This window comes from Siphateles boraxobius, unplaced genomic scaffold, assembly GCF_051911475.1.
Source record: "Siphateles boraxobius isolate OS27281-9 unplaced genomic scaffold, OSU_SipBor_1 232, whole genome shotgun sequence".
NCBI classification, from domain to species: Eukaryota; Metazoa; Chordata; class Actinopteri; order Cypriniformes; family Leuciscidae; genus Siphateles; species Siphateles boraxobius.
Window position 1 is genome coordinate 80,001 of NW_027508847.1, and position 25,597 is coordinate 105,597.

At 38.6% G+C, this 25,597-nt stretch overlaps 1 protein-coding gene across 20 annotated transcripts in view; it reads right to left on the bottom strand.

The window, feature by feature from the left end:
• LOC143748429 (protein 4.1-like) overlaps positions 1 to 25,597 on the bottom strand; it is an 87,627-nt gene that overhangs the window by 52,732 nt on the left and 9,298 nt on the right. For 7 of the 20 annotated variants that reach the window (XM_077240453.1, XM_077240452.1, XM_077240456.1 and 4 more), the window contains exon 2: positions 8,628 to 8,786. In XM_077240453.1, coding sequence (XP_077096568.1) covers positions 8,628 to 8,786 — 159 coding nt within the window. Of the gene's footprint in view, positions 1 to 8,627; positions 8,787 to 15,754; positions 15,857 to 25,316; positions 25,537 to 25,597 lie in introns of those variants that run through there. The other 13 variants (XM_077240466.1, XM_077240457.1, XM_077240461.1 and 10 more) reach the window with 8 other exon arrangements.

Consider the following 25,597-nt stretch of genomic DNA (forward strand, 5'->3'; position numbering starts at 1 on the left):
ACAACAAATATCAGGTGTTTTTTTTAATTTATTTTTTATCTGTGCCACTGAGTCAAAACAGTAAATATAAATCTGCTCCTAAACTACCTAAACTATCTACACTACTCCTAAACTACTCTCAAAATCTACTCAAACTCTTACAAAAACTAGCAATAATCTCTCTCTCTAATATATATAACGTATATATGTCTCTCTCCGTCTACTCTGTAAATCTCCTGCCTTTCAGTTTCGCTTGTTTGCTCAGTTGGCTCCTCCTCCATTCCCTAAAACATGCATCCTGAAGAGCAGAGTCAGCAGATTCACACATTTTTCTCCGTTTTGTTTTATGACAAAAACCGACGAAGTTATTAGAATAAATGCAACGCCTGTCGCATCCCATCTTGCGTTCTTTTACGAACGCATCAATATTTTTGTATATAAAGTTTAAATGATCATATCTCCGTTTTTACTTGGTCTATCAACACAAAACAAAAAGTAAAATAGAATTTCAAGCCAGCACTTTCGACAGAAGTAGACGGCAGCGCTCAACGTGACTGGTCATGTGACTTGATCACGCCGGCGTGATCGGCGGCCCCGAAGAGTTAACGAGGAAACTGCAGGGAGAAGAAAAGCGCATAATAAAATAACAATAAAACTCCCCCTGTAGTCAATCATTTCATCCCTTAAACTCATCTTTGATCACCAAAATGACATATTTAAGCGTTTTTTTCCTTGAAAAAATCCTCCATGTCTTAAAATAGCTTGAATGTAACTCGACACCCGTGCCTCATTAAGTATACGTGGTTCTATGAATATGCAAATTAACTTTTTTGAACCGGAAAAGGTGCCTGGATCTTTTTTTCTATAAATATATTATTATATACTTCATATTAAATATATAAAAATATTTTATTGGTTTACCTGCATGTCATGTGACCATTAATCCACAAATAACCATGAGCATTCTTATGTGCGGTTAAATTACTGAAATACTAATGTGACAAAAAAAGTTTGAGAATCTCTGATCTAAGAGAATAATCAATAAATTGTCATCTTACTGCACTTTGTTTTATTTGGTAAATAAAGAGTTAACCCACCGCAATGACGGTGGATTAGCAATTAATATCTATTTTTCCCTCATATTCTCCATTGTTGCGGCTCCTCTCTTCCCAGTCTGTCAGTAACGCTCTGTTTACTTCCTGTCTCTATGAAGCCCCTCCTCCTGAAAAGCACACTGTGCTCTGATTGGTCGGCTGGAGCAGTGTGTTGTGATTGGTCGAGCGCTTCGAGTGTATTTGGGAAATGCCCCGCCCCTTACCATAACCGCCAGTTTAACACACTACTAACTAACTCAACCAGGCCCCGCCCCTTTATTCTGCGCATGAATTATTATAATGAGGAATATTGTGACGTGTTCGTTCCCGGAAGAAACTCGAGATACAATGGAGGCGTTTCAGGCGTTCAGAAACACTGATATAGAGAATAACTGGAGCTTTCTCATGATCAAACACAACATTACACACTAAACACAGATGAACACTAAACACAGATGAACACTACACACTAAACACAGATGAACACTACACACTAAACACAGATGAACACTACACACTAAACACAGATGAACACTACACACTAAACACAGATGAACACTACACACTAAACACAGATGAACACTACACACTAAACACAGATGAACACTACACACTAAAGACAGATGAACACTACACACTAAAGACAGATGAACACTACACACTAAACACAGATGAACACTACACACTAAACACAGATGAACACTACACACTAAACACAGATGAACACTACACACTAAACACAGATGAACACTACACACTAAACACAGATGAACACTACACACTAAAGACAGATGAACACTACACACTAAAGACAGATGAACACTACACACTAAACACAGATGAACACTACACACTAAACACAGATGAACACTACACACTAAACACAGATGAACACTACACACTAAACACAGATGAACACTACACACTAAACACAGATGAACACTACACACTAAACACAGATGAACACTACACACTAAAGACAGATGAACACTACACACTAAACACAGATGAACACTACGCACAGATGAACACTACACACTAAAGACAGATGAACACTACACACTAAACACAGATGAACACTACACACTAAACACAGATGAACACTACACACAGATGAACACTACACACTAAACACAGATGAACACTACACACAGATGAACACTACACACTAAACACAGATGAACACTACACACTAAACACAGATGAACACTACACACAGATGAACACTACACACTAAACACAGATGAACACTACACACAGATGAACACTACACACTAAACACAGATGAACACTACACACTAAACACAGATGAACACTACACACTAAAAACAGATGAACACTACACACTAAACACAGATGAACACTACACACTAAACACAGATGAACACTACACACTAAACACAGATGAACACTACACACTAAAAACAGATGAACACTACACACTAAACACAGATGAACACTACACACTAAACACAGATGAACACTACACACTACACACAGATGAACACTACACACTTAAACACAGATGAACACTACACACTAAACACAGATGAACACTACACACAGATGAACACTACACACAGATGAACACTACACACAGATGAACACTACACACTAAACACAGATGAACACTACACACTAAACACAACACACTAAACACAGATGAACACTACACACTAAACACAGATGAACACTACACACTAAACACAGATGAACACTACACACAGATGAACACTACACACTAAACACAGATGAACACTACACACTAAACACAGATGAACACTACACACAGATGAACACTACACACTAAACACAGATGAACACTACACACTAAACACAGATGAACACTACACACTAAACACAGATGAACACTACACACAGATGAACACTACACACTAAAGACAGATGAACACTACACACTAAAGACAGATGAACACTACACACTAAACACAGATGAACACTACACACAGATGAACACTACACACTAAACACAGATGAACACTACACACTAAACACAGATGAACACTACACACTAAAACACGGATGAACACTACACACTAAAACACAGATGAAGACTACACACTAAACACAGATGAACACTACAAACTACACACAGATGAACACTACACACTACACACAGATGAACACTACACACTACACACAGATGAACACTACACACAGATGAACACTACACACAGATGAACACTACACACAGATGAACACTACACACTACACACAGATGAACACTACACACTAAACACAGATGAACACTACACACTACACACAGATGAACACTACACACTAAACACAGATGAACACTACACACAGATGAACACTACACACAGATGAACACTACACACAACACACAGATGAACACTACACACTAAACACAGATGAACACTACACACTACACACAGATGAACACTACACACTACACACAGATGAACACTACACACTAAACACAGATGAACACTACACACTAAACACAGATGAACACTACACACTAAACACAGATGAACACTACACACTACACACAGATGAACACTACACACAGATGAACACTACACACAGATGAACACTACACACTAAACACAAATGAACACTACACACTAAACACAGATGAACACTACACACTACACACAGATGAACACTACACACAGATGAACACTACACACTAAACACAGATGAACACTACACACTACACACAGATGAACACTACACACAGATGAACACTACACACAGATGAACACTACACACTAAACACAGATGAACACTACACACCAAACACAGATGAACACTACACACACTAAACACAGATGAACACTACACACAGATGAACACTACACACAGATGAACACTAAACACAGATGAACACTACACACTAAACACAGATGAACACTACACACTAAACACAGATGAACACTACACACTAAACACAGATGAACACTACACACAGATGAACACTACACACAGATGAACACTACACACTAAACACAGATGAACACTACATACTAAACACAGATGAACACTAAACACAGATGAACACTACACACTAAACACGGATGAACACTGCACACTAAACACAGATGAACAGTACACACTAAACACAGATGAACACTACACACAAATGAACACTACACACTGAACACAGATGAACACTACACACAGATGAACACTACACACAGATGAACACTACACACTAAACACAGATGAACACTACACACAGATGAACACTACACACTAAACACAGATGAACACTACACACAGATGAACACTACACACTAAACACAGATGAACACTACACACTACACACAGATGAACACTACACACTAAACACAGATGAACACTACACACTAAACACAGATGAACACTACACACTACACACAGATGAACACTACACACTAAACACAGATGAACACTACACACTAAACACAGATGAACACTACACACTAAACACAGATGAACACTACACACTAAACACAGATGAACACTACACACTAAACACAGATGAACACTACACACTAAACACAGATGAACACTACACACTACACACAGATGAACACTACACACAGATGAACACTACACACTAAACACAGATGAACACTACACACTACACACAGATGAACACTACACACTAGACACAGATGAACACTACACACAGATGAACACTACACACAGATGAACACTACACACAGATGAACACTACACACTAAACACAGATGAACACTACACACCAAACACAGATGAACACTACACACCAAACACAGATGAACACTACACACACTAAACACAGATGAACACTACACACAGATGAACACTACACACAGATGAACACTAACACAGATGAACACTACACACTAAACACAGATGAACACTACACACTAAACACAGATGAACACTACACACCAAACACAGATGAACACTACACACCCTAAACACAGATGAACACTAAACACAGATGAACACTACACACAGATGAACACTAAACACAGATGAACACTACACACTAAACACAGATGAACACTACACACTAAACACAGATGAACACTACACACTAAACACAGATGAACACTACACACTAAACACAGATGAACACTACACACTACACACAGATGAACACTACACACTAAACACAGATGAACACTACACACTAAACACAGATGAACACTACACACTAAACACAGATGAACACTACACACTACACACAGATGAACACTACACACTACACACAGATGAACACTACATACTAAACACAGATGAACACTACACACTACACACAGATGAACACTACACACTACACACAGATGAACACTACACACTACACAGATGAACACTACACACTAAACACAGATGAACACTACACACTACACACAGATGAACACTACACACTAAACACAGATGAACACTACATACTAAACACAGATGAACACTAAACACAGATGAACACTACACACTAAACACAGATGAACACTACACACTAAACACGGAGGAACACTACACACTAAACACAGATGAACACTACACACAGATGAACACTACACACTAAACACAGATGAACACTACACACAGATGAACACTACACACAGATGAACACTACACACTACACACAGATGAACACTACACACAGATGAACACTACACAATAAACACAGATGAACACTACACACAGATGAACACTACACACTACACACAGATGAACACTACACAATAAACACAGATGAACACTACACAATAAACACAGATGAACACTACACACAGATGAACACTACACAAACTAAACACAGATACACATGGCCTCAATAGGAATCCTTTAACAAGTTAACTCACCAACAAAAGAGATTTTCTGCTTTGATTTCGGTCTGTGAACTAATCAGTACTTGTTACACTTCGTGTATTTACACTCTTTTCCATGTGCATCTGATGTGTGTGTGACTGAACATCCAGTAAACAGACACAGACAGCTCTGGTATGCTGTACTTCATGCAAATGCTTTTGCTCGTGCCAAAATAAGAATAAGCTAAAAATAAAAGTGCTTGTGTTTGTGTGTGCTCTTAAACTCTTGATAAACGGCAGGCGGTGCAGTTACACACACTGTGTGGACGACGTGTACCGACACGCTGTTCACGCCTCAGTCTTACACTTACTCAGCATTTCCGAGGAAAGAGCTGAACTTACATGGTTAGTTTGTTGCAGAAGTGAAAGCAAATGAAAGTGTAAAAAGTTTTAGAGGTTTAGGTTTAAAGCCTGCTTACATGGGACCACAATGGAAATAAGTCTATGGACTTTATTGTGTTATCCCAGACTATTTATGTATTTTTAATGTATGACACAGAGTACTGTTTCATTTTTTATTTTATTTTTATTTAAGTGGTTAAATAAAATCAATCAATGGAAATGCAATGCTTGTACAATGTCAAAACCGTTTTCACAGGATTCATTTTCAGTGTTCAAGCTTTCAAATGATACCTAATTATCTCATGCCATGCATATTAATATCATTTAAACATAATAAAATACTCTCATAATTCATCAACACAACAGTATTTCATCAACAAAGCAACTGCATACATCTGGGCTATTCAGAGATTTTTTACTTTTTTACATTTATTGCACTGAATCATTGCCTTTTCAAGTTTAATAATCACATTAAGCCTCATCACGGTTCCTGATTTTCTGTCCGCAACTTTAAGATCTCTTGATATTATAATTAAGATTTTCCTCATAGTATTTATGATATTTAAGACTTTTAAATGACCTTATATTTGATCAAACTTTGACTTTAAGGACTTGTAGGGATGAATGCTTAATGAAAATAAAATATAAAATCGCAATTTGCGATTATCAAATATCAAAGGCATAAATATTAGTTGTAGTGTAAAATAATTTATTAAAAATTATAGTTTTTAATTTTACAGTACAAGAGTATTACAATAGTACTATGTTTTTTGTTTTATTTCTTAATTTACTTAATATTTTTATTTAATAATAATAACCAGAGCAAAGATCATAAAAATATATTATTTAATAGTCACGGATCAGTTGATAAATCACATGATTTTTTTTTTGTCTACAAATCAGTATTATTTTAGTATCATTGAGAAACTATCATACTGTAGTTTTTAATCAATATTTTGAATTTTATTTGTATAGGTTTAATTTTAAATGTAAAGTTTGAAAAAAATGTCAATTAATTTGTATTTCAGTTTTAGTTATTTTAGTACATGAAGTTAAACTTTTTTGTTTTTATATATATATATATATAATTTTTTTTTGTTCATTATTATTATTTATATTCACTTACTCAAGCCCAACAAACCTGGAGCACATTTAAATACCCGCCCTCAAAACTACATACATTTCTGAGTGTTCTGGATTTCACAGTTTAATTATAATTATAATTATATAATATTAATATATAATATTAATTATAGTTTATAGTTTAATTGTGTCCCATTGTCACATATGTCGGAGTATGATGATCTGTTTGTCCCTCGCGAAAAGTTATTAACGACATCGTTAAAATAGTCCAAGTGACTACAGTGGCTCAATCTTAAGTTTATCAAGCGACGAGAATACTTTTTGTGCGCAAAAACAAACAAAAATAATGACTTTATTTCAACTATTGATTTCCTTCTCTGTGGGCTCGAGTCAGTTAGCGTAGTGTGATAGCGTAGAGCTACGTCACACACAGGCTCACTATTGGCTGACGCTGGTCATGTGTGTGATGATGTGTGTGACGTACAACAACAGAAGCTTACGCTGTTACACTAGTGAACTCACTCGAGGCCCACAGAGAAGGAAATCAATAGTTGAAATAAAGTCGTTATTTTTGTTTGTTTTTGCGCACAAAAAGTATTCTCGTCGCTTGATAAACTTAAGATTGAGCCACTGTAGTCACTTGGACTATTTTAACGATGTCTTTAATAACTTTTCAGGGAACAAGTTTCAATCTCTTAGAAGCCTATGGAGGAGTGATCCAGCTCTCAGATTTAATCAAGAATATCTTAATTCGTGTTGCGAAGATGAACGAAGGTCTTACGGGGTTGAACAACATGAGGAAGAGTAATTACTGACAGAATTTACATTTATGGGTGAACTATCACTTTAAGCCGGTGCACAATGTGCGATTTTGGTCGCGATTTGACAAATTTAGCAAATCCTAAAAAAATTTGGTCGCGAAATTTAGAAAATCCTAAAAGAATCCTCTGATCCTAGGCTAGAATCTGAAGGCTTTGATCGTTAGTTTGTCAAATTGTCTTCGTTTTTTCAAGACAAGCCATGACCAAAATTAACGTTAGTGACTTCTTTGTAGCCACCGCTTCAATCCCGCGTGTAACGCAGATCACAGTCACTGAACGCGACACAGCTAGCTGATGTAAAACTCCAGACAAGTTTTCTTGCGTGCGTCCGTTTTTAGCGCGTCTTGACTGTCGTACAGTCTGACATCAATAACAGTTGTGGATTACAGCGTGGATTACAACGATGATAATATTCGTACAGTCTGAAAAGCAACACTCGTAAAGGACGATAATAAATCGTGTCCCATCATCCTCACCTCCAGCGTGCAGGTGTAGTCCGTGCCGTCCAGAAGCGTGACCTTACACTCCATGACCTTCAGTCTGTGGCTCCTGCCTAACGCTGACCAGGACACTCGGCTGCTCAAAGACTTCTGGGAAATGTAGTCTTCCTCCTGCTGTCTGACTTCTGATTGGCTCTGCAGAAACACAGCAAAATGAGTTCAAATCACTAAATCGTTGTTATTTTAGTATCACCGAGATACTATTATAGTTTTTTATTAAAGTCCCCCTGTGGTGAAAATCCAGTTTTTAACGTTGTTTATATGTCTATGTGGTGTTTTTAAAATGCTTTATGACAAACCATGTGTAAATTCATAAGTCGACAGCATTGCTGAGTATTTTCTCCTTAAAACTGCAGTGAACCAAAGACAGTCTCAAAAACACGGTGTGAAATCGCTGGTGTTTCTGACGTCACAAACTACCTTGTAACCAATCAGATCAACGTGTGATCGTCAGCGAGTGGATCTCTGAGTGAGTGAGTGAGTGAGTGGAGGCGGGGCTCATTTGCATATTCATTGAACCGCGTATACTAAATGAGGCAAGGGTGTCGAGTTACATTCAAGATATTTTAAGGCATGAAAAGAGATTTTAAGACCTTTTTTTTTCAAGGAAAAAACATTTAAATATGTAATTTTGGTGATCAAAGATGAGTTTTAAGGGATAAAACTATCGACTACAGGGGGACTTAAATTTTTTGAATTGAGGCCCATTCACACAAAGGACGATAAATATAACAATACAGTTCTAAAAATCGTTCCTTATATAAAGAACAGCACAACTATAACGATAACAGCACAGAGAGACTATATGACTGGCATCACTTTCAGAATAATTTTTTTCTAGCTGATGAACGATAAAAACAGTGACAGCCAATCAGAATTCATCCTGCTTTAAAGAGCTTGAGCATTTAAAGAGACAGAGGACAAAAAAAAAAAATATATATATATATATATATATATATACACACTGTATATGTGTATATATATATATTTTTTATATATATATTTATTTATAATCCAGGCATGTTCCTGAACAGAATAATTTCATAACTGACCTTCTTGACGGCAGTCTCATGTCACATGCTGCTATTTTCATTATGCAGGTTTATTTCAGCGCTTTGCCATAAACAGATTTTCATCATTAAATCACATTACATAATCTCTGTTACCTACTTTCTAGAAAGATCCTGAAACTCTCCCTGAGATTACATCTGTAACTCCACAGAGACACCGTACTGTAAGAATTGCGAAATTAGAAAATGCCGGGCACTTCTGAGACCACCAGATATTCACCCAAAAATCTATATGGTTTAATGTTAATAATTATCATACAGTATTATACATGTTTGGTATCATTTGAAACGTCTCAGTGCGACTGGTACAAATGTCTCATTCCCAAAGTAGTAAACCAAAAGATAATAACGTTCTTAAGAGTTTAGAGATAACTTGCACACAGAGGAGGGTGTGTCTTTCAGGCAAATGGCTTCCGGCTCCCAAAAGGTGTAAACTCTGAACGCAAATTCCCATTGAGCGTGTGAACAATGGCCAATCACAGACATATATGTTGAGCGTGTGAACAATGGCCAATCACAGACATATATGTTGAGTGTGTGAACAATGGCCAATCACAGACATATATGTTGAGTGTGTGAACAATGGCCAATCACAGACATATATGTTGAACGTGTGAACGCAATGGCCAATCACAGACATATATGTTGAGCGTGTGAACAATGGCCAATCACAGACATATATGTTGAGCGTGTGAACAATGGCCAATCACAGACATATATGTTGAGCGTGTGAACAATGGCCAATCACAGACATATATGTTGAGCGTGTGAACAATGGCCAATCACAGACATATATGTTGAGTGTGTGAACAATGGCCAATCACAGACATATATGTTGAGTGTGTGAACAATGGCCAATCACAGACATATATGTTGAACGTGTGAACGCAATGGCCGATCACAGACATATATGTTGAGCGTGTGAACAATGGCCAATCACAGACATATATGTTGAGCGTGTGAACAATGGCCAATCACAGACATATATGTTGAGTGTGTGAACAACGGCCAATCACAGACATATATGTTGAGTGTGTGAACAATGGCCAATCACAGACATATATGTTGAACGTGTGAACGCAATGGCCGATCACAGACATATATGTTGAGCGTGTGAACAATGGCCAATCACAGACATATATGTTGAGCGTGTGAACAATGGCCAATCACAGACATATATGTTGAGCGTGTGAACAATGGCCAATCACAGACATATATGTTGAGCGTGTGAACAATGGCCAATCACAGACATATATGTTGAGCGTGTGAACAATGGCCAATCACAGACATATATGTTGAGCGTGTGAACAATGGCCAATCACAGACATATATGTTGAGCGTGTGAACAATGGCCAATCACAGACATATATGTTGAGTGTGTGAACAATGGCCAATCACAGACATATATGTTGAACGTGTGAAGGCAATGGCCAATCACAGACATATATGTTGAGCGTGTGAGCGCAATGGCCAATCACAGACATATATGTTGAGTGTGTGAACAATGGCCAATCACAGACATATATGTTGAACGTGTGAACGCAATGGCCAATCACAGACATATATGTTGAGTGTGTGAACAATGGCCAATCACAGACATATATGTTGAGCGTGTGAACAATGGCCAATCACAGACATATATGTTGAGTGTGTGAACAATGGCCAATCAGAGACATATATGTTGAGTGTGTGAACAATGGCCAATCACAGACATATATGTTGAACGTGTGAAGGCAATGGCCAATCACAGACATATATGTTGAGCGTGTGAACAATGGCCAATCACAGACATATATGTTGAGTGTGTGAACAATGGCCAATCACAGACATATATGTTGAGTGTGTGAACAATGGCCAATCACAGACATATATGTTGAACGTGTGAAGGCAATGGCCAATCACAGACATATATGTTGAGCGTGTGAACAATGGCCAATCACAGACATATATGTTGAGTGTGTGAACAATGGCCAATCACAGACATATATGTTGAACGTGTGAAGGCAATGGCCAATCACAGACATATATGTTGAGCGTGTGAACAATGGCCAATCACAGACATATATGTTGAGCGTGTGAACAATGGCCAATCACAGACATATATGTTGAGCGTGTGAACAATGGCCAATCACAGACATATATGTTGAACGTGTGAACGCAATGGCCAATCACAGACATATATGTTGAGTGTGTGAACAATGGCCAATCACAGACATATATGTTGAGTGTGTGAACAATGGCCAATCACAGACAAATATGTTGAGCGTGTGAACAATGGCCAATCACAGACATATATGTTGAACGTGTGAACGCAATGGCCAATCACAGACATATATGTTGAGCGTGTGAACAATGGCCAATCACAGACATATATGTTGAGCGTGTGAACAATGGCCAATCACAGACATATATGTTGAACGTGTGAACGCAATGGCCAATCACAGACATATATGTTGAGCGTGTGAACAATGGCCAATCACAGAAATATATGTTGAGTGTGTGAACAATGGCCAATCACAGACATATATGTTGAGTGTGTGAACAATGGCCAATCACAGACATATATGTTGAGTGTGTGAACAATGGCCAATCAAAGACATATATGTTGAGTGTGTGAACAATGGCCAATCACAGACATATATGTTGAGTGTGTGAACAATGGCCAATCAAAGACATATATGTTGAGTGTGTGAACAATGGCCAATCACAGACATATATGTTGAGTGTGTGAACAATGGCCAATCAAAGACATATATGTTGAGTGTGTGAACAATGGCCAATCACAGACATATATGTTGAGTGTGTGAACAATGGCCAATCAAAGACATATATGTTGAGTGTGTGAACAATGGCCAATCACAGACATATGTGTTTAGCGTGTGAACGCAATGGCCAATCACAGACATATATGTTGAGCGTGTGAACAATGGCCAATCACAGACATATATGTTGAACGTGTGAACGCAATGGCCAATCACAGACATATATGTTGAGTGTGTGAACAATGGCCAATCACAGACATATATGTTGAACGTGTGAACGCAATGGCCAATCACAGACATATATGTTGAGCGTGTGAACAATGGCCAATCACAGACATATATGTTGAGTGTGTGAACAATGGCCAATCACAGACATATGTGTTGAGCGTGTGAACAATGGCCAATCACAGACATATATGTTGAGTGTGTGAACGCAATGGCCAGTCACAGACATATATGTTGAGCGTGTGAACAATGGCCAATCACAGACATATATGTTGAGCGTGTGAACAATGGCCAATCACAGACATATATGTTGAGCGTGTGAACAATGGCCAATCACAGACATATATGTTGAGTGTGTGAACAATGGCCAATCACAGACATATATGTTGAGCGTGTGAACGCAATGGCCAATCACAGACATATATGTTGAGTGTGTGAACAATGGCCAATCACAGACATATATGTTGAACGTGTGAACGCAATGGCCAATCACAGACATATATGTTGAGCGTGTGAACAATGGCCAATCACAGACATATATGTTGAGTGTGTGAACAATGGCCAATCACAGACATATATGTTGAGTGTGTGAACAATGGCCAATCACAGACATATATGTTGAGCGTGTGAACGCAATGGCCAATCACAGACATATATGTTGAGTGTGTGAACGCAATGGCCAATCACAGACATATATGTTGAACGTGTGAACGCAATGGCCAATCACAGACATATATGTTGAGCGTGTGAACAATGGCCAATCACAGACATATATGTTGAGCGTGTGAACAATGGCCAATCACAGACATATATGTTGAGTGTGTGAACAATGGCCAATCACAGACATATATGTTGAACGTGTGAACGCAATGGCCAATCAAGGACATATATGTTGAGCGTGTGAACAATGGCCAATCACAGACATATATGTTGAGCGTGTGAACAATAGCCAATCACAGACATATATGTTGAGTGTGTGAACAATGGCCAATCACAGACACATATGTTGAGTGTGTGAACGCAATGGCCAATCACAGACATATATGTTGAGCGTGTGAACAATGGCCAATCACAGACATATATGTTGAGCGTGTGAACGCAATGGCCAATCACAGACATATATGTTGAGCGTGTGAACAATGGCCAATCACAGACATATATGTTGAGCGTGTGAACAATGGCCAATCACAGACATATATGTTGAGTGTGTGAACAATGGCCAATCACAGACATATATGTTGAGCGTGTGAACGCAATGGCCAATCACAGACATATATGTTGAGCGTGTGAACAATGGCCAATCACAGACATATGTGTTGAGCGTGTGAACGCAATGGCCAATCACAGACATATATGTTGAGCGTGTGAACAATGGCCAATCACAGACATATATGTTGAGTGTGTGAACAATGGCCAATCACAGACATATATGTTGAGTGTGTGAACAATGGCCAATCACAGACATATATGTTGAGTGTGTGAACAATGGCCAATCACAGACATATATGTTGAGCGTGTGAACAATGGCCAATCACAGACATATATGTTGAGCGTGTGAACGCAATGGCCAATCACAGACATTTATGTTGAGCGTGTGAACAAAGGCCAATCACAGACATTTATGTTGAGTGTGTGAACAATGGCCAATCACAGACATATATGTTGAGTGTGTGAACACAATGGCCAGTCACAGACATATATGTTGAGTGTGTGAACAATGGCCAATCACAGACATATATGTTGAGCGTGTGAACAATAGCCAATCACAGACATATATGTTGAGCGTGTGAACAATGGCCAATCACAGACATATATGTTGAGTGTGTGAACAATGGCCAATCACAGACATATATGTTGAGTGTGTGAACAATGGCCAATCACAGACATATATGTTGAGTGTGTGAACAATGGCCAGTCACAGACATATATGTTGAGCGTGTGAACAATGGCCAATCACAGACATATATGTTGAGTGTGTGAACAATGGCCAATCACAGACATATATGTTGAGTGTGTGAACAATGGCCAATCACAGACATATATGTTGAGCGTGTGAACAATGGCCAATCACAGACATATATGTTGAGTGTGTGAACACAATGGCCAATCACAGACATATATGTTGAGTGTGTGAACGCAATGGCCAATCACAGACATATATGTTGGGTGTGTGAACGCAATGGCCAATCACAGACATATATGTTGAGTGTGTGAACGCAATGGCCAATCACAGACATATATGTTGAGTGTGTGAACAACGGCCAATCACAGACATATATGTTGGGTGTGTGAACGCAATGGCCAATCACAGACATATATGTTGAGTGTGTGAACAACGGCCAATCACAGACATATATGTTGAGTGTGTGAACACTATGGCCAATCATAGACATGTATGTTGGGTGTGTGAACGCAATGGCCAATCATAGACATGTATGTTGAGCACATGAATGCAATGGCCAATCACAGACAGAGGTGTTTAAGAATCCATTCAACATCACTCAAACTGCTAGAGGGAAATTCTGGTATTGCCACATTTTTTAAATTTCAGTACCGACTTTCGACAACACTAATGTCGACAAAATGTAACGTACTTGCTGTGGCACTAGATTTCGATGAAGAAATGTGCTCGTCATTAGTTATCATTGTACAACCAGAATGTGCCCTACCCTAACCCTAATGTGGCGTTTTTTTCGGTGTGGTATTTGCCCTGCCCCTCCTCTACTGTGATTGGACGGCTGGGTAAAAGTGACAGTGATGAACACTGCGTTTTACCCAAAGTTGAACATTCTTCAACTCTCACCGACTGGTAAAAAAACGCCATCCGTTCAGCGTGAAATAGTTCCTCATCTCCTTGACACGCTGCTGCCGTTTTAAAAAAACACAGAGCACCCATTGAAAACAATTGGAAAAATAAGCTAGCCTTGGGAAAAAAAAAACACTTCGATGGACACACGGCAGTCCAATACTAGAAATATACAATATAAAATGTAGTTTTCAGCCGTTTTGACAGTACATGAGGAAAGCTGGAGCTGACCCGACTCACCTGGTGCCGTGTGTCCGGGAAGTGTTTAGGGGGGGGGCGGTTTGGCTTCTGTGTGCGGGATGTCCGATTCCAAACCTGGATCCGTCGTCATGGCCCGTTACACTGAAATGCCACACGTATATATATATATATATATATATATATATATATATATATATATATATATATATATATATATTCAGGCTGGGCATTTCACAATCTGACTGGATTGCTTCTTCACTGGAATGCACAGTGTGGGTATCTGACCACAGATAAGTTTATATTTAGCCTGATGTTTACTCTTGCACTGTCCTAGGATCGCTGTATTTTTGAAAGCACCAGATCACGACAGCAGTGACGCCTGAAGTATACAAGTCTTTAATGCCCTGAAACACATTTAGACTGCATGCTGTGGTCCCTTGAAAGTGTGTTACGGCAGACAGGCATTCCTTCCAACAGTCGTTCCAACATGTGCAATGCTGCCATGTTTATCTGTGTGAATCCAACCAGTCGCTGAAGATTCAACAACAAATAGCAATTTTTGACTGAGCAATGTAGATGGGCGATTTTTGAAACAACACTATACTGAAACCTCTAGAAATGAGTATTAAAGTTAAGAGTATTAGTGACATGAATGATTCCTCAGATCATGTGAGAGATCTAAGTGATCAGATGCACCATTTTCACCTGCTGGACCAGAAATCAGCTGAAAACATAGTAACTACCAAGTAACCCCCTAGCAACCACTCAAAACACCCAAGCAAATGGACCAGAAAACAGCTGAAAACCTAGTAACACCCTAGCAACCACTCAGAACACCCAAGCAAATGAGCCAGAAAACAGCTGAAAACCAACAGTAGTAACACCCTAGTAACCCCCTAGCAACAAATCAGAACACCCAAGCAAATGGACCAGAAAACAGCTGAAAACCTAGTAACACCCTAGCAACCACTCAGAACACCCAAGCAAATGAGCCAGAAAACAGCTGAAAACCTACAGTAGTAACACCCTAGTAACCCCCTAGCAACAACTCAGAACACCCAAGCAAATGGACCAGAAAACAGCTGAAAACCTAGTAACACCCTAGTAACCCCCTAGCAACCACTCAGAATACCCAAGCAAATGGGCCAGAAAACAGCTGAAAACCTAGTAACACCCTAGTAACTCCCTAGCAACCACTCAGAACACCCAAGCAAATGGACCAGAAAACAGCTGAAAACATGGTAACAACCTAGTAACTCCCTAGCAACCACTCAGAACACCCAAGCAAATGGACCAGAAAACAGCTGAAAACCTAGTAACACCCTAGTAACTCCCTAGCAACCACTCAGAACACCCAAGCAAATGGACCAGAAGACAGCTGAAAACATGGTAACAACTTAGTTAACCCATAGCAACCACTCAGAACACCCAAGCAAATGGACCAGAAAACATCTGAAAACCTAGTAACACCCTAGCATCCACTCAGAACACCCAAGCAAATGAGCCAGAAAACAGCTGAAAACCTACAGTAGTAAAACCCTAGGAACCCCCTAGCAACAACTCAGAACAACCAAGCAAATGGACCATAAAACAGCTGAAAACCTAGTAACACCCTAGTAACTCCCAAGCAACCACTCAGAACACCCAAGCAAATGGACCAGAAGACAGCTGAAAACATGGTAACAACCTAGTAACCCCCTAGCAACCACTCAGAACACCCAAGCAAATGGACCAGAAGACAGCTGAAAACATGGTAACAACCTAGTAACCCCTAGCAACCACTCAGAACACCCAAGCAAATGGACCAGAAGACAGCTGAAAACATGGTAACAACCTAGTAACCCCCTTGCAACCACTCAGAAAACCCAAGCAAATGGACCAGAAAACAGCTGAATACCTAGTAACACCCTAGTAACCCCCTAGCAACCACTCGGAACACCCAAGCAAATGGACCAGAAGACAGCTGAAAACATAGTAACACCCTAGCAACCACTCAGAACACCCAAACAAATGTTAGGCTTTATCTTCTGCTTCATAATGTGTGTGTGTGTGTTGGTTGTGTTTGTAATCTCTGACAGCCCTGGTATCTTCAGCGGCGTGACACTGATGTAAACCATCGGCGGATTCTCCTGGTGTTTCTGGAGAGCGGCAGTGGAAAACTGCAGGAATTACACGCCTGCATTCTGTCAGATTCATTCTGTGAACTTTAATGGCCTGGTGCAGAAATGTAGGTCAAACTGAACGAGCCAATGGCCCTCCAGATCTGCTCGACATCAGAGAACGAGAGAGAAGCAGAGACGCTTTCTATCATACTCTCTGAGAGACAGATAAAACAATCTTGAGTATCTTTGTGAATAATAATATAGGATATACAGTGGATGTGTTGCGATTACACCAGCGATTATAATGGAGATCACTCTGGAACTGAAATTCAGCTGAAGGTCAAAAATAAACAGCAACATTAATAAAAATGAACGTAATTAGAAAGTTCTTACTCATCTTGACTTATTTGGTTCACATTCTGTTCTGTATTTTTCACGACTCCTTGTTTCTTCATTGCTCTCTTGTCTAAATTAGGGATGTATCGGCCGACAAAAGCAATTAGTGTAATTAGTCAATTCAAAAACAGCTGATGATCAGGGCCGATTATATCCTGTCAATCAAAAACAACTCGTACTGTGTGTGAATAAAATCTCTCACATTAACGGTTATGGAAAATAGCGACATTAAAGCATAATCCGTACTAGTTCAAGCCAGGGTTGTCAAGTCTTTTCTTCTACTTTTCTACAAGTTATAGCATAAAACATGCATGAACATCAGAAGGAAAAAGAGAAGTAATCACTCAATCAGTGTTTCAACGACGTCAATAAAACAGTTTGTGAACTTAACATTACATTTGCTTCAGGAAAGTCATCCAGTTCACAGCTTATTTAGGGCTGGACAATAATTCAATATCAATATATATCGCGATATTTTTTTTTTCGATAACGGTGATATGATTTTTAAACACATTTTCGATATTTCAATATACATAGCAGCATTTGTCACTGACTGGCGTTAGGCGCGCAGCCGTCAGAAAGAGCAGAACACAATTGGCTACTTTCCTGATGACGTACACCACAGACACGCAACCACTGCTCAGAGCAGCGGATCTCCAACGCGGCAAGTTTCAGCCACAGAATGAGCGCCCCTGACCGCAATGCTAATGTGACTGAACGAGCTTCCACAAGTGAGGAGAAAGCAGACGAAATAGTTGATAAGAGAGGAAAAGACTAATTCAGTGGTATAAATTCAGTGGTGTTTCAGTGTTTCAGCGTGCTGCAAAATGTGCCGGAGTGTGACTACCGAGTCCGACTAGCAGCGGGAACACATCAGACGAGGATCAGGATATAGACTGTGCCGATGCGCGCGTCCGCGGCCAGGAACGTCGCGTCCACACTCTAAAAATAGCTCACCGAAAGTTCTAATGAGCAGGTATCGCTCCCTGTGAATGTCCTGACGCGCGCACAAACACACACACGACGCGCAGAATCCAGTTCTCTTTCTTTAGCGCTTGAATAATAACACACACATTTATGCCAAAATGTCAGTTTTGTCAATTGTATCCTCACAAGAACAGTCTAAATGAGTTAAATAAATTCTTAAATGAAAGTTAAGAGTAGCCTAAATGAGAAAATTAAATGCGTAAGATCCTCTCATCAGCGACAGATCTTAAAGGGACAGCAGCCAATTCTGTCTGTCAGTTCCCATCCCATCCCATCCTCGACGTTTGATTTCTGGGGGCAGTCATGGCCTAATGGTAACAGAGTTGGACTGGTGACCCAAAGGTTGCTGGTTCAATTCCAGTACCGGCAGGAAAATGACTGAGGTGTCCTTGAGCAAGGCACCTAACCCCCAATCGCTCCCCGGGCGCCATTCAAGGCTGCCCGCTGCTCCGGGTGTGTGTATCCACGTTTGCAGTGTGTGTGTGTTTACTACTCACTACTCTGCTCCTAATGTGTGTGCACTTACTTGGATGGGTTAAATGCAGAGGTCAAATTCCAAGTATGGGTTACCATACTTGGCCATCACGTGTCACTTTCACTTTCACTTTCACTTTCAGTTAAGTGAACCAAAGAACAAAGGGGAACAGAGCAAATTACTCACTGATCTTGTCTAAAGAACGTGTGTAGCTTTAATAAGAATTAATCTATATTTAATTTATAATTTATGCAGTTCAGACTATTTGATAACCTTATTCAATTTCTGTATATTTCTGTATTATTGTTATGATGGGTTATTTCATTGCTTCATGTAGTTTGTTATGGTGCAGTAGCGAAAGACTCCAGCAGATTTCATAGACTTGGCAAATTCATTTTTCAGCAGATTGTAGGAACAGACATCTGTTATGGGCGTTTTTGGCAGTTTTCTGAGGCTTTTATATTGTTCATATTGATATCGGAATTATATCGTATCGACCGAAATTAAGAAATATATCGTGATATAAAATTTGGCCATATCGTCCAGCCCTAAGCTTATTTATGATATATGTTTGAATAAATCTGCCATGAATACAAGTGTTTATGAAAACTAACTTTATGTGTAACTGAGTTGCATACAAATATTAGGCTACAGTTTTTAATTGAGTTTAATAATAACATAAACAGCAGTTGAATATAATGACTCTGTTTTTCATTTTAACCTCTAATATTATAGTAATGAACCAAATGAGGTTCCCTGTATAGTTTACCGCATTAGTTAGGAGAGATTTTTCCTTAAGAAAATCAAACTATCGGCAGATATCATCCCGAATAATCGGCTATCGGTATTGACAGATATCATTATGAATAATCAGCTATTGACAGATATACTGAATAATTGCCTATCGGTATTTGCAAATATCATTATCAATAATCGGCTATTGGTATCGACAGATATCATTATGAATAATCGCTATTGACAGATATCATCATGAATAATCGGCTATTGACAGATATTATTATGAATAATCGGCTATCGGTAATTGCAGATATCATCATGAATAATCGGCTATTGGTATCAACAGATATTATGAATAATCGGCTAATGGTATCGACAGATATCATCATGAATAATCGGCTACTTGCAGATATTATGAATAATCGGCTATTTGCAGATATCATTATGAATAATCGGCTATTTGCAGATATCATTATGAATAATCGGCTATTTGCAGATATCATTATGAATAATCAGCTACTTGCAGATATCATTATGAATAATTGGCTATTTGCAGATATCATTATGAATAATCGGCTATCGACAGATATCATCATGAATAATCGGCTATTTGCAGATATCATTATGAATAATCGGCTATTTGCAGATATCATCATGAATAATCGGCTATTGGTATCAACAGATATTATGAATAATCGGCTATTGGTATCGACAGATATCATCATGAATAATCGGCTACTTGCAGATATTATGAATAATCGGCTATTTGCAGATATCATTATGAATAATCGGCTATTTGCAGATATCATTATGAATAATCGGCTATTTGCAGATATCATTATGAATAATCAGCTACTTGCAGATATCATTATGAATAATTGGCTATTTGCAGATATCATTATGAATAATCGGCTATCGACAGATATCATCATGAATAATCGGCTATTTGCAGATATCATTATGAATAATCGGCTATTTGCAGATATCATCATGAATAATCGGCTATTTGCAGATAACATTATGAATAATCAGCTATTTGCAGATATCATTATGAATAATCGGCTATCGACAGATATCATCATGAATAATCGGCTATTTGCAGATATCATCATGAATAATCGGCTATTTGCAGATATCATTATGAATAATCGTCTATTTGCAGATAACATTATGAATAATCGGCTATCTGTATTGGCGCATCTCTAGTCTAAACAATATAAAATCATTCTTCTCGCTGATAACTACCTTCTCTCTTTTTATTCAAAAGGGAACTACATTCATAACCGTTTGTACATTAAAATTCACAATAATTATTTAACAATTACTAATAGTACTACATTGAAAAAAGGTAAAGGTAAAGAAATTGCTTTGTAAATTTCACAAATAATTGAAACAGTATATAACAGCTGAAATAGTATTTTCTTGTAAAATGTGCTCCAATCATCTTTTAGACTACTTAACGCTTCAAAAATATTTTGCTCTTGTAATAAAACCCCCATCTCTGTAAACATTCTGGAAAATTTCAGGAATTTCCCTTCAGGGATCAATAAACTACACCCATCTACCCAATGACAGAACCAGAAACACACTGAGCTGTGAAATATGCAGGAAGAAAAACCTTCTGATTTATAACAAATCCTGTCGCTCTTGGGATAGTTCACCCAAAAATGTAAATTCTGTCAGTATTTACTCTCCCTCATGTTGTTTTATATTGTATATTTCTAGTATTGGTCGCTTGATAAACTTAAGATTGAGCCACTGTAGTCACTTGGACTATTTTAACGATGTCTTTAATAACTTTTCGGGGAACAAGTGTCAATCCCTCAGAAGCCTATGGAGGAGTGATCACGCTCTCAGATTTAATCAAGAATATCTTAATTCGTGTTCTGAAGATGAACGAAGGTCTTACGGGGTTGAACAACATGAGGGAGTAGGGCTGTGAACCTACACTGGTCTCACGGTTCGGTTCGGTTACGATTATCATGTCATCGCTTTAGTTGAATTCGGTATCACAATGCATTTCGATGCACCGCAACCTCAATTTGCAAATTTACTTTAAAAGTGATCCGTGCGCGTGCGTGTGTGTTCGTCTGTTCGGGAAGTCGCAGTGACAGAAACAGTGACATTCCAGTTTGAATTTCAAAGGCCTGTTTATGCCATTAAGAAAATAAAATTTTATCAAATCAATTTTGTTTTAAAAGAAATGTTTATTTAAAAGCAGCGCTCATTCATCAGTGTATATGTCACCATTAGAGGCGCGCGCATCAACCGTCGAGAGTTCACTGTTGAAGATGACGATCATTTACAATCACCCGTAACAACACAGAACAATTGTAATCTCACCATCGGCTGGCGGCGAATACTTAAATCAGAGAACAATATTGAGGCGGGTGGATTATTTGTTTTTGCTGCGGATTCGGGTGACGTTGAAGCTCATTCTCTTACTCTAAAGCAGTCCGGCTCTGCCAGGCGTAACAGCTCGGGGTGAACACGGCTAACATTGTTTATCAATAGCTATTACCTCCTGCCTATTCTATTTGTGCGTGACATGAGCGCACACAGCGCGTGTCTTCTCCAGGTCGTGCTTACCAGGTTGTTCATAAAAGCCGAAATGTCTCCAGATGTAGGCTTTTAAAGTAGCTGGAGCATTTTTAATTATGCGCACACATCTCGCCTCTCTCTGCCAGTGTATGGTATCACGACAAAGCACATACGTGACAAATGACGTCAGAAAAGCGTCAGTACATTATAACCGTTTATGGTCTATTACTGAACCGATTACAACCGTCTGCATCGCGATGCATCGTTGAAACGATTAATTTCGACACCCATATGAGGGTGAGTAAATACTGACAGAATTTACATTTTTGGGTGAACTATCCCTTTAACAAACAAGAACCCGGAGACACACGATCCCCCCTGAATCAGTCCATTAACTCGCACAGATGGGTTAAACCCTCTTAAAGGCTTACACTTACTCCCATCAAAAACGCAATGGAGCCGCAGTCTGAGCCGTCTGTGACCAGATAATGCAGAGTTCACGGGACGTTTGTGTTAATCCCTTTATTATTCAATTTCACATAGAGCTTCATAGGAATAACTACACTATGCATTGAGTGACAGACAATACATTCGAAATGCACGATATATCGGCCGCCATATCGGTATCAACCGATATATGTTAATTTTTAATGCTATCATTATCGGCCCACTAAGAAAATTTGACCGATGATATATTAAACTAAAAAAATAATTGATTATTTCCTTCAGATGCATGATGGTTTTGAATTGCTTGAAATATGATTCATTGAAATCACTCCAAAGCGCACGTCTTTCATAAAGGCCACATCAAATTATAATGAGAACATCATAATTGTGAGCTTGAGACATTGATTTTAAAGGGGAGACTTTTGTTTTTGTAATCAGGCTCCCAAATATTACATAAAAAATTGGATTTATATTTATCGGCCAATATATCAGTTATCGGCTATCAAATAGAAAGAATTATCGGTTATCTGCAATTTTTTAAATATATAGGTATATATATATATATATATATATAGGTGCATCCCTACAATAAATCCCTTTACACTACTTAAAAACTACAGAATAAAAGCATAATTATGGTATAATCCTTCGAGCCTAAAGAAAGGTTACCATGGCCTAGTGGTTAAAGATCAGTGCTGGTAATCAAAAGGTCAATTTCTATCAACACTTAAACCAACATTACTCAGACCCGTAATAAATGCATTGAAAATCAACAAACTTTCTGAACACATTCTATTCGAGGACAATGTTTCTGGATCAATACAGAATATTGATTTACAATCAGCTCCATTCTACAAGTGACTCTTGGAATGTAAGAAACATGGTTCTAAACATTCTCCACATTGTAAGCATGCTTCGTCAAATCAACAAAATATAAAAACTTTTTAATTTCAGATTTTTAATTTAAATGTATTTATCATTAAATTTGTATTTATTCTAAATGTATTGCATTCTAATGTGTTATTATTTATTCGTTTAAATAAAATTGTATTTATTTTAATATTTTTTTTAATCAAATACATCTATGTTGTTCGATTATGAAACAAAACTAAATAAAATTGTAGTTATTTATTTTAATCAAATTTATTTAAATAAATAATAAATTAACAGATTAATAGGGAAGCCCGTACCACAACTGTAACGAGGAACGATATAGTTAGAATATCTATTCTATATATTAGAATATCTTGAGGAACGATATTGTTAGAATGTCTAAACAAAATAAATAATGTTTATTTTCCCAGCGGACGAACAACATTGACAACTAATCAGAATCCAGCTGACTTTAAAGAGCTCGCGCATTTAAACTGCAGAACGCTTGAAAATAATGAACAGAACGCTATTGTTAGTTAAAGCTAATATAGTTGGTAGTGTCAACCCGAATTCAGTGCAAGTTTGCTTCATTTCAACCAGACTCGCCTTTTCCTCACATCAAGACGGATCGTACGCGATCAAATCTACCAAGCGTTCCGAGTAAAAAACGCGTGGGAACTTAACGTTACTGACGCGTCAAAAATAACAACAATAATACATTATAAATCTCCGGGTTTCAGTATTTCTGGGTAAATCACTAGAGTTTTAACAGCGCAGAAATCAGGATATAGCCTGTGAATAAGTGTCCTTATAAAACACACATAATATTAAACGATCGCTACGTTATTTAACAACACGCAGATGTTTCGCTGCTGTATGCAAACGCGTCTTATAAACACAAACGCCACTGAAAAGCGAAAACAACGCACATATTTATTCCATCCAGATCCAGAACGTTCAGTGGATTTACAGTGGATTTGCATCTGTAGGGAAATGTGTCACTCAAACGCGTTCGTAAACAACGCGAGCGCATGAACGTTACCGTGGGTGTCGCGGCGTTCGCGTTCCTCTCCCCGGGGTTTGCGCTCTTCTCTCGCCGCTTGCGGAGCGTCTGACTGCGGCCACGGGAAGCTCGAGTCTCCGGTGAACCTTCAGTGGTGGGAACCGGGAACCGGGAGGAGCGCGCGCGCGGGGCGGGACCGGGGATTCAAACTCACGTCACTGTACGGACGCACAAGATCACGTGATCTCAGCTATGACGCAGGAGGAATGTAAAATATCTATCAGTGTACAGTAACAGCAATAACATACTTTTATATTAAA